We start from the raw sequence: 12,166 nt of genomic DNA on the forward strand, positions 1-12,166 counted from the left end.
TATCATAATAATAATTGGGGACTTGCAGTAGCCTGGAAACCGGCGTGTACATGCTTACGTCCAACACTCCATAGTCTGGAATATTGCCGGCACGCCCTCACGTCAGGATGCCAACGTACAGCTCAGTTATGACTCTTCTTTTGACAGTGGAAATATTATTTGAAGTGCACAAGACTCTGCATTACCCATACTTGCATACTCCCAGTTACGGAGCATGCGCAGCGCGAAAACATGCAAGATACAATCCCCCCCCCAACACATTTTTTAAGTAGGGACATAAAATAGGGCACCTAAAAAAGGGCCATGGTCTCATGGGGAAGGGTCAGAGAAGAGATTGGAGGGGCCAGGAGATGCTGGGGATAAAAGAAGAGGAAGCTAGAAGTGGGAATGATAATAAACAAGAAAATTGACATGGCCAAACAGCGCCCACTGCCCTGCGGTGCCCTGTTCCACTGTTCCATGGCACTGGTCGCACAACCCTAGTTATGGCCCTGTATGGCGCACTTCCAACTTGGCAACATGCACGCAGCTGCTAGATATAAGAGACTGCTTACTTTTTAGTAATTACAGTTTTTATTGAAAAACACAAAAAGAGAAAGTGGTAAAATATCTGTAGACTTACAGGAGTAATCTTAAGATGCAAGCTGTAAAATGTAGATATTTATAACATAAAACATAGAACAAGGCAAAAACAAAGGTTTGGTACTATAGTATATAAATGCTGGGGTGAATATGATCTGGAATAGGTGAGGTAATATGTGTGGGAGCTGAGGGTGTAAAGAGTAGGAATTAACTTCTAAACACTGTAAATAGGTGCTATGGCATGGATGATAAATAATATAATATTTAATTATGATGTGTAAAAAGAAAAATCTAATATATCTAAAAATAATTCGACTTTCCATACTTAATAAAACATATTTCTACTTCAGGGTCCATAGGGTATCACAGGATACCTTGGGGTATAGGTGATGACGTCAGGCATCGGGCACCACAGAGTTGAAGTTTTCCATCCTCCCAGGATGCACTGGTGTCCCTCTCCTATACCCCACCCCCGAGCCTCAGGCACTCAGTTTTCGTCGATGCCTGGCTCGGAGTCGGAGCACCTGAACAGAGGGGGGCTGTTTTGACCCCTGAAGTTGTTTCTGGCAGCTGTGGCTGCACATTTGAGTGTACAGCATGGGCAGTCAGTACTGATACCATGTTGTCACTCCTCCACCCCGCCGGTACCAGAACACCGGTACCGATCAGGGGATGCTGGTGGGTAACTGGGGTCACAGCTAGCGGTGACCCCGGTTACCTGTACTGTGGCCAGATGTACTGGGAGCAGGTAAGCGGCGGGGTCCCGCGGAGGGTCACCGCCGGGAACACAGTCCTAAGTCCCCAGGCAGGGGGCTCCCTGGGGACTGGCTGCAGCGTGGAGCCAGCTACTAACCAGCGGGCTGCGGCGGAGCGGACAGGTCCAGCGTCCTGGGGGTTAAATGCAGGCCAGGGGAGCGCGCCTTCCCTGCTCAGCAGCCGGCTCCTCCCCCTCTGCAAACGACCTCTCCACAGCGGTCTGTGCCTGTGTGTAGCCGCTCCTCCCCCGGGCCCGCCTCCTCTCTGCTCCTCGGCGGCCATCTTCTTCAAGCTTGGCAAGCGCTGCTGGATGCAGAAACGTTGGCATCGTGGTCTGGGTCCCCCTGCATACCTCTCCTCCGGTGCAAGGTCAGAGTATGCGGCGCTATTTCCTACCAGACTTACCTATCCCTGTTCTTCTCTGCTAAAGCCCTTGCGGTGCGGTATTGCAGGTATTACCTCACTATACAAGTATTGTCTGTGAGGTGGGTCACATACAGCTCTGTTTCACTTTCTATCTCACGCCCTATTGCTGTCTCTGGACCTGTGCAGGAACCAACCTGGGCTTGTTTTGCTAAGGCACTTACAACCCTAGTGGGCCAGCTAGCGATGCCCCCTGCGTTTCCCCAGATGGGGTTTTCACAGCAATCAATAGTGTCATCTCCCAAACAGGGGTTCCCCAGACAGTTAGTGGTTCCCCAGAGTCTCCCACTTTCGCCCCCTGAGGTTGCACAAGAGACTGCATGGGTTAGTTACTTATCCACTTCGGTGCAACACCTGTCGGACGTTTTACAGGGGGCGTCATCATTGCGGCCGCATAAGCGACCTTTGCCGTCTCAGTATGATCAGGATGATGTATCGCCGGATGACTGTGACATTTTTTACCTTTCTGACCAGGAGCCTTTCTGTACAAAAGAGACGGAGTCTAAGTCTAAGGTCTATATACCTGGCCTTATACGTGCAGTCCGTACAGCCTTGGTTATTGAGGATGACGATCCCCCTATGACCAAATCAAAATATGCCTTCTTTCAGGATATTAAGGGTGATGCGACAGTATTTCCCCTATCTGGTCAGCCAGTGGATCATTTGGAGGAGGCGTGGAAATAATCCGGGTTAGCGTTACCAACCTCAAAAGTGTTTGACCGTGGCATACCCCTTTGCGGATAATTATTTCTCAAAGTGGGAAACCCCTCCACAGGTGCATTCTCATGTCACACGTCTAATGAAGAGTGCTACATTGCCCATGCCCTCCATGTCCTCCTTTAAAGGATGCTACGGATCGCAAGGGTGAAATATGCCTGAAATCCATTTATTCCCTTGCTGGGGGGTGTCCAGACCGGCTATGGCTGTGTGCTGGGTGGCCAGGGCCGTGGAGCGCTGGGCTGATAGCTTGGAGGCGTCTCTGGACACTGACTCGTCCCCTGACCAGGTGGAGTTAGTGGGTAATCTCAGAGACTCAGCCACATATATTAATGAGGCAGCCTTGGATATAGGTCTTCTTGCTTCCAGAATCTCCTCGGCAGCAGTGGCAGCTCGCCGCACCTTGTGGTTGCGTTCTCGGAAAGCGGATGCAGATTCCAAAAAGGGTTTGGAAGGTTTGCCCTTTAATGGACAGGTCCTATTTGGCCCTGATCTGGAAAAAATTGGGGCTACTCTGGCGGCAGCTAAGTCTGCGTGTCTGCCATCGGCTACGGTCCCATCAGGGTCGGGTTCTTCATCCTTTCGGCCCTATAGAACCCAGGGTAAGTCCAGGGTACAGTCCTTTCCGAGGCGGGCAGGTGCCAAGAAAACTGCAAAGCCGAAGAAACAGGCTTGGAGTACCAAACGTCCTGCTCCCAAGTCTGACGACAAGCCTTCAACCTGATGGGACAGGCCTCTCTTTAGGGGACCCCAAAGTGGTAGGCCGACTTCTTCAATTCGCCTAGTGTTAGCGTCTGACCACTTCAGACACTTGGGTAAGAGAAGTAGTTTCTCAAGGGTACGCCCTCTCCTTCCGGCGAAGGCCTCCCAGACGGTTTTGCACCACGGGTCTTCAGTCCAATCAGGACAAGGCCCTGGAGTTCAAGAAGGTATTACAGTCTATGCTCCGGGCTGGGGTCATACTGCTGGTTCCTTTGTCTCAGAGGGGATTGGGGTATTACTCCAATCTTTTTCTGGTACAGAAACCCAATGGTTCCTACCGGCCAGTAGTCAACCTCAAATCCCTCAACAAATTTTTGAGGGTTCCTCGGTTCAGAATGGAGATCCTGCATACCATAATTTTGGCGATGGAGCCTGGGGATTTCATTGTGTCGCTGGATATTCAGGATGCTTACCTGCATATCCCTATTGTCTCAGCGCACCAGCGTTTCTTCAGGTTTGCAGTGGTCAATGACCACTTCCGATTTCAGGCACTGCCCTTTGGTCTGGCCACAGCGCCTCGAGTGTTTACCAAAGTTATGGCAGCTCACCTGCGGATGCAGGGGGTTCGCTTGTTACCCTATCTGGACGACCTCCTGTTGTTGGTGGAGTCTCCAGAGAAACTTCAGCACCATCTGCAACTGACGGTCTCTGTGTTACAGAGTCACAGCTGGCTGATAAATTGGAACAAGTCCTCCTTGGTACCATCACAAAGGATGATCAATCTGGGAGCACTGTTAGACTCCAAACATCAGAGGATCTTTGTGACAGAGGAAAAGATCTCTGCGTTACAGGCAAAAGTTTGCATTTGCTTGCAGAGTCGCCGGGTGTCTATTCACTCGGCAATGACATTACTGGGTTCCATGGTGTCGATGTTCGACATAGTGGAGTTCGCCCAGTTCCACTCCAGACCTGTGCAGAAATTGATCCTCTCCAGATGGAATGGGTTTCCCCATCGGATAAAGACACAGACGATGGTGCTTTCCCCAGAGGTACGTCTCTCTCTGGCTTGGTGGCTGCTCACCTGAACAGGGGGCGCCCCTTTTGGATTGCGGACTGGGTCCTTCTGACGACGGATGCCAGTCTCCGAAGCTAGGGAGCAGTGACGGGTCCACACTTCTTCCAAGGAAGGTGGACACCAGCAGAAGCTGCTCTTCCAATAAACATTTTGGAGCTTCAGGCTGTGGCCCTGATTCAGAGCCGGACGCTCTTGACAGAACGCTCGCTCTGAATCAGGGCCGTCCCTCTTACTTTTTGGAGCGGCCTTCTGGCCACTCGCATAGCTGTGGGTGACCACCCACAGCTATAGCGAGCGGCCAAAATGATGGTCGCGATGGTCAAGACCATCGCGACCATCGGGCTTGTGACGAGACCCTAAGGTAGGGTCTCGTCTGCCACAAGCCCTGGAGTGCTTTTGGCTCTATCAGAGCCAAAAGCACTCCCACTGACATCACTAGTGATGTCAGTGGGGCCGGCCCCAGACGGTAGGCGTTCCCATGGGAACGCCTCCGTCTGGGCAGTCACACCCCTGGCACGCCTACCAAAGGGGGCGTGCTGTCAATCACCATCGACAGCACGCCTCCTTTGGTGCGAGCCCCAGAACGACGGCATGGCCCTCGATATTCGGGTCTCGCGCATGTGCACGACGGAGCCGCCTCCGTCATGCGCATGCGCACTTGGGCAACATCAACCCACTTGCGAGCGCTCGCGAGCGGGTCTGAATCAGGACCAGTGTTCAAAGCTCTCCAGCAAGCAAGACAGGTCCTGCATGGAATACCCGTGCAGGTACAGTCAGACAAATAGATCGCCAAGGAGGGACCTGCAGTCAGGCGACGCTGACAGAGGTGTCCCACATTCTAGCTTGGGTGGAAGGCAATCTCCCTGCAGTATCGACAGTGTTCATACCAGGAGTCCTCAACTGGGAAGCAGACTTTCTCAGCCGTCAAGACGTGCATCCAGGAGAGTGGTCTCTTCACCAGGAGGTGTTTCAGCTACTGATGAACAGGTGGGGACTTCCAGAAATAGATCTCATGGCCTCCCGACACAACAACAAACTGCCTGTGTACGGGTCAAGGACAAGAGATGCAAAGGCCCTTCTAGTGGAGTTCCTGTCGGTCAGGTGGACCTTCCAGTGGATTTGAAATGGCTTTCAGTTAAGACTATTCGTTCTGGCCATTGCTTTGGCCAGAAGGGTCTCAGAATTGGGGGCTCTCTCAAGTTGACCTCCCTTTCTCATCTTTCATAGGAACAGGGCTGTGCTTCGCACTCGTCCTAGATTCTTCCCGAAGGTGGTATCTAGTTTCCACATCAACAAGGAAATTATTGTGCCGGCCTTTAATTCACCAGACCTCTCAGTTGGTGAGGCCACCTTGGATGTGGTGCGGGACTTGAAGATTTATGTTGACCGCACCACTTCTTTTAGGAAGTCGGACTCTTTGTTTGTCCTTTATGGCTTTCGGAAGAAGGCTTCATCCTGCCACTAAGCAAACATTGGCAGGATGGATTCGCATGGCTATTTCTGAAGCTTATGTTCATGAAGGCCTTCCTGTTCCATCTTCAGTTAGGGCTCATTCCACTAGGTCTTTGGGTCCTTCGTGGGCAGCTCGCCGTGGCGCCTCAGCGGTTCAGCTGTGCAAGGCTGCCACGTGATCATCTGTCCATACTTTTGTAAGATATTATGCTTTTGATACCTTCGCCTCTCAGGATGCTTCCTTCTGGCGCGCGTCCCCACCCTTAAAGGATACTGCTTTGGGACATCCCCAAGGTATCCCGTGGATACCCTATAGAAATTAAGAGCTATGGTAAGAACTTACTCTTGTTATCTCTATTTCTACGAAGTCCATAGGATTCCACAGGACTCCCGCCCTGTTGCACCTGTACTATAGATGGGCTTTGCTCTGGTCAACGGTTTTTTCGTCTCCTTCTTGTGAGAATGTGATTTCTTGTGTGTTCCAGATTTTCTTCTCTGTCTTTTCTCCTCCTCCGGCCTATGACTTGTGACGTAACTGAGGGCCTGATTCAGAGCCGGACGCTCTGAACGAGCGCCCGCTCTGAATCAGGGCGTGTTTTTTTTTTTCCAAAGCGGACTCTTGGACACTCGCATAGCTGTGGGTTACCACCCACAGCTTATGCGAGCGTCCATGATGATGGTCGCGATGGTCAAGACCATCGCGACCATCGGGCTTGCGACGAGACCCTGCGGTAGGGTCTCGGTGACCGCAAGCCCTGGAGTGATTTTGGCTCTATCAGAGCCAAAATCACTCCCACTGACATCACTAGTGATGTCAGTGGGGCCGGACCCAGACGGTAGGCGTTCCCATGGGAACGCCTCCGTCTGGCAGCCACGCCCCCGGCACGCCCACCAAAGGGGGCGTGCTGTCACTCACCATCGACAGCACGCCCCCTTTGGTGCGAGACCCATAACGATGGCTACCCCGTCGCTATGCGGGTCTCGCGCATGCGCACGACGGAGCTCCCTCCGTCGTGCGCATGCGCACTAGGGCATCATCGACCCGCTTGCGAGCGCTCGCGAGCGGGTCTGAATCAGGCCCTGAGTGCCTAAGGCTCGGGGGCGGGGTATAGGAGAGGGACACCAGTGCATCCTGGGAGGATGGAAAACTTTAACTCTGTGGTGCCCGATGCCTGACGTCATCACCTACAGTATACTCCAAGGTATCCTGTGGGACCCTATGGACTTTGTAGAAATAGAGATAACAAGGGTAAGTTCTTACCATATCTCTTATTATAGTAGAATATAAAAGGGGTCAGTGCATAAAACATAAATAAAATAAATAAAGTATACTTTGGAACACACAAGTAAATTCTCGACAATAGCATGCCGAGAAAGCGGTACAAAGACCTGATTCTGAGTTGAAAGCAAGGCAAAAAAGAGCAAGTAACCACACCTGGATAAACCAAGTAGCAATGCAAGGGGTGTAATACATTTATTGATTTTGCATACCTTCCAGCCAATGTACTTATAAAATCAGGACCCTGTCTTCGTGCCTGAAAAGGAGGTGGGACCTCTTCCCAGTCTTGTTATAAGATGTAAACTTTATAAGATATTCTTATATTACACCATTTTACAATTACTCAGTGAAATACAGTAAAACAATTCAGATATTTCAGACATATGTGTTTTTGTTTTAAGTTACAGTTTCAGAGCTTCTCAGTCTTACAATCGATTGCCAGCTTCTGGTGAATTAAGAAATCTAGGAACCAGTAAGTAGACATCCTAACAATGACACATTCTCCTTGATAGGTCAGCTTGTGCTATATAAGAATGAAACATAACAGTCACCCTATGACGGAACATTTGTAGAAGTTAGCACAAACATGATTAGGTGGCAGCTTGAGGACACATTACAGATATGAATGCTTCACCATGCTTACAAAATAGATGTACAAATGGATATTTCTTTTCATGTATCCTGGGTATGTTAATTGCTTATAAAATCAAGAAACTCTGTGTGGGCTTGGATGGCGCCTTCTTGCCCTCACTTTGCTGTTTATGTGTTTTTAATCAGTGTCCTAGTGGGACTTGAGAGGTCTGTAAACAATGATAGGTACTGTACACCCTCCTTGTATTTGTTAGTATATGAAGTGGGAGACCTATATTCCAATATGATATTGCTATTTATGTTATCATACCTGCTGATCTGGGCAGATACCAGGGGAAGAGTACTAATTGTTAGACAAATAGTTGGGGAATGTAGAGAAACCTATGCGTCTGTACTTCGCATTACATCTTGCTTCTATGTTTCAATTTGACCTGTGTCTGTTGCATTTTTTTTGTGTGTGATGAGTTAAATTGCAAAAACATCTTCTTATAAATAAAATATATATAAAAAAGAAATGTATAAAAAAAATAGGCACTTAAAAGGAGACTCTATAAATTTGCTAAATTGGCATTCAGATCCACATTAGAGAAGATGAATGTGTTTTGCATAGCCACACCATTCTCCCAGATGTCCCAACTTTATTTGCGCCTGTTACAGACCCTCCACTGACTTCATTAGTAGGAAGCAGGGTTTTCTGTGACTCCACCGATAAAACACTGAAAGGTTTGTATTGAGAAAGCAAAAAGGGAAGGAGAGTCACTGTCTAAATATACTCTATTTAAGGCTTAGTAGAAGCTTCACACTTTTGTTTTATTATTCTTTCTTTATTGAAGCTTCAAATTAACAATAAGATACATATTTTGTGAAAACGTATAGAAACAGGATGGAGTCTATACATATTTCAGTAATTTTTAAATATAAACAGTGACAGGAATGATAAAAAAAAGGAATCATGCAAATGAAAAAGACAAAAAATCCGGAACTGGACCATACATACTTGAGTTCTTAAAGGGAAAATGGGAGGATCCTGAAGGAAGATACGGGTTTCAGACGACAATATTACGGAACCATTGAAATACGGCTTCCATAGTAGAGGCAGGTAAGGTCTCTATAAAGCTCACCCGTAGCGAAAAACATTTTAGCTTGTGCTTCCTTATGGAGAGAGGACTCCAGCCAATCCATATGAAAAATTAAGAAAAGTTGTTCTTTAAACAGTTTAAGAGTTGGCGGAGAGCTCTAAATCCATGAATGTAGGATTGTGTTGCGGTCGCTGATGAAATTGCTAAAAGTTATTTCTTTACACCTCTAGGAACCCTAACATGGTGGGTAATATCCCAAAAAATGCTCATTCTGGGGTATGAGGGGCATAACACCAGACCTGGCCCAACCAAAATCTTCTTACAAAGGGGCAGGCCCACAAACAGTGATACAAGTCAGCCAAGGTTTGTTGGTATTTAGGGCAGTTAGGACTAGTTAATATGCCCATTAAAAATCATCTATGGGGAGAAATATATGATCAGTGAAAAATATTAAGGTATATTTGTATATTTGGCCGCTGGAATTACCAGAGGACAGCAAGATATCAAGAAGCACATCTATGGTTAAAGAAGGAAAACATTCCAACCATTGGGCCATACCTGTATGTAAGGAAGAATGTTCAACAGTAGGTCGGAGAAATTTATAGTAAGAATAAATAGTTCCTCTAGATAAAGGAGATTATATATTCGTCCAGAGAGTTGCCCCAGTCCTCGGTCAGGATTAGTTTCGAAACTTTATAAACGTAATACTGGGCCTGGAGAAAAGAAAAACCAAAAGCACCTATAAAAGGAAATTTAACTACGGCTTCAAAGTGAGACAAGGGTTTGTGAGAATCAATAAGTTGTGAGTCAGTAAGTTGACCCACTGTAGAAAGGCCTTCTGCAGCCGATGTAAAAAATATATTGGTAGTCTGGCCATCCTGAAAATTTGGATTACTCAAAAAAGTTGTCACGATCCGGAACAAGGAATTCCTAGGTGGAAGACAGGGAGCCGGCGGTTAGGATGGCTAAGAGACAGCTAGAGGAGTGACAGTACTAGGGTCCTCAATAATGGTCAAACCCAGGTTTTGGCTAGACCAAACCAGAGGCGCGGAGTCTAACCCACTCGGTGGTCTTCACCAGTGACCCCTCCTATTGGGATTTGGGTTTCGCCGCACCGAGTGAGAAGGTCGCGGCCCTCTAGTTAGGTACCTGGGAGTGACGAGGAAACTAGTGAATGACACCAATTCAATGAACGGAATGATGCACTGGTATGCTTTATGAAACGTTACAGGATTCAGAGACAGGATACACAAGGAAGTGACACAGGAGATCCAGGTACCGACTAGTGGAAAGCGACGAGGATTAATGGAAGGTCAGGTACTGGATGATTTCGGTAATTTAAAGGAGGCTCAGAAATCCAGACACAGAGAGACACTGGGTGTACAATGAATCCAGACTCAGGGTAGCATGAAGAAAGCTCAGAAATCCAGACACAGAGAGACACTGGGTGTACAGTAAACCCAGACGCAGGGTAGCGTGAAGACACTCTGTAGATCCAGTCGCGGAATGGAGATAAATGTGCAGGTAACTCAGATGCAGGTTAGTGCATAGGCACTCTGTACATCCAGTCACGGAATACAAGTAACTGTGCAGGGAACTCAGACGCAGGTGAGTAAACTTGGTACACTGTAGAGACAGTCATGGAATACAATAACTGTGCAGGGAACTCAGATGCAGGTGAATGAACGTGATACACTGTCGAATCAATTGTGAGGATAACAGAAGGTGCTTCATGAATCCAGACGCAGGTAAAGCTACTGAAACTAGTGCTTTGGGATGGTACAGGATGAGACACAGGAAACTGGTAAACAAGCCAGAGTTGGGTAAACACAAGAGGAATAACTGAAGCAAACTTAAGGTTAAACGAAAATAAGTAACTAGGAATCCAGACGCGGATATGCTCGGGATGACAAAAGATAAATTTATGTCTCAGTAACAACCACAACAACCATAGTTTTCTCGTTGTCATGAGAAGGGGGTTATCAAGGACATCTGAGGGAATATCTCGAACTGCCATATGTAAGAATACACAGAGTAATTTGAGGTAAAAAATTTTGTTAGAAGAAAATATTTGTGTATATTTGATGGGTCGTTAACCAATCTTTTAAGTCTCGGAACAAAGCCGTGCAATTGTATTGCAATAAGTCTGGAAAATTAATGCCACCATTATGTTTAGGCTGACGCAACTTAACTAGACCAATCGAAGCCTCACACTTTGAATTAAATAAAAAAAAACTCTAGCAAGTCCAGATGGATATCCAGAGCTTGACTAGTTGGCTTAGCATCCAAATCTTGGACTTTCCTAATTTATTTGATGCTTATTTATTTGGACCTGAATTTATTATCAACATAAAATCTTGTTACAAAGCTACAGATGTGTCCACATATATCTAGCCTCCTTGCGCGCTAAACAGCCCTTCTAGTCGCGCCATGTCGTGTCGTCACACGTTAGCGCAGATCATCTTTCCGTGCGACTTTTTACCTTCAAATGCGTCTTATTCGCATGGCGATGTGAACAGGTAGCACAAGCAGCATGCCTATATTCTGTGAGCGACTGTGGGAGTATCTGCATGTGAAATTCTACGTTACAGTGTCAGCGGCTGTAACACTGTAACATAGTGTCTTGCATGCAGATACACGATAGCGCGACTTGTAGCGCACGGAGGATAGATGTACTGTATGTGGACACATCTGTAGGAAACCTTTTGGTATCCTCAAGAGTAGTAATCATGACACTGTCAGGAGGCTCTTTTTGCGAAGGCATCTATAGTAGCTTCCAAAGCCAGAGGCACAACCCAGAAATTTAGAGGCTTTTTAGACCTCAGAGGACAAATAAACAAATCTCTTGGAACCTGAGTTCTAGTGTATTCAAACTGGACATTCTTCAGGAGAGGGAGGATACTTGCTGAGTGTTCCTTCTCATTATGCTACTCTCAGGGACTTGCTGCCTATGTGGTTGCAGATTACTACAGACAGATGGTTGATAGAGTTTATTTTGGCCTAAATGTACCCTTAATTTCATTCCCACATCAAGTAGAGCCTTTTAAAAAAAGTTGCAGTTATCTCCTATAGTTGGTCCTGATGGAGGCCTTAGGCCAAGTGAAAACAGGTTAAGCATACCTAAAGATAAGGCATGGACAAGTCTCATGTTTACATATAAATACCACATGGTTCTTTCAGACCAGTTCTGAATGGCAAATATTTAATTTGTAAACAATAAGTTTCAAGTTGCCATATACTTCCATCTCTTCTGTCCCACAAGTCTGCTATCTTGGAGTTATAATTGACCTCTTATTCAAACCCCGCATTCAGTCCCTCTCTGTCTTGTCACTTCCATCTTCAAAATATTTCCAGGATAAGATCCTTTCTCACCCTAGAGGCAACGAAGACCCTCATCCACTCACTGGTCATATCTAGTCTGGACTACTGTAACTTCCTCTTATCTGGCCTCCCTGGCTTCCATCTCTCTCCACTCCAATTTGTTCTCAATGCTGCTGCACTACTCATCTT

The 12,166-nt window shown here is 47.0% G+C and overlaps 1 protein-coding gene across 2 annotated transcripts in view; it reads left to right on the forward strand.

The window, feature by feature from the left end:
• Positions 1–12,166, forward strand: part of RNF212 (ring finger protein 212) — a 90,181-nt gene that overhangs the window by 11,694 nt on the left and 66,321 nt on the right. The window contains exon 6 of one of the 2 annotated variants that reach the window (XM_088452709.1): positions 7,394–7,458. In XM_088452709.1, coding sequence (XP_088308835.1) covers positions 7,394–7,458 — 65 coding nt within the window. Of the gene's footprint in view, positions 1–7,387; positions 7,459–12,166 lie in introns of both variants that reach the window. The other variant, XM_088452710.1, reaches the window with a different exon arrangement.

Source organism: Taudactylus pleione, unplaced genomic scaffold (assembly GCF_031769625.1).
Source record: "Taudactylus pleione unplaced genomic scaffold, aTauple2 ptg000556l, whole genome shotgun sequence".
NCBI lineage: Eukaryota > Metazoa > Chordata > Amphibia > Anura > Myobatrachidae > Taudactylus > Taudactylus pleione.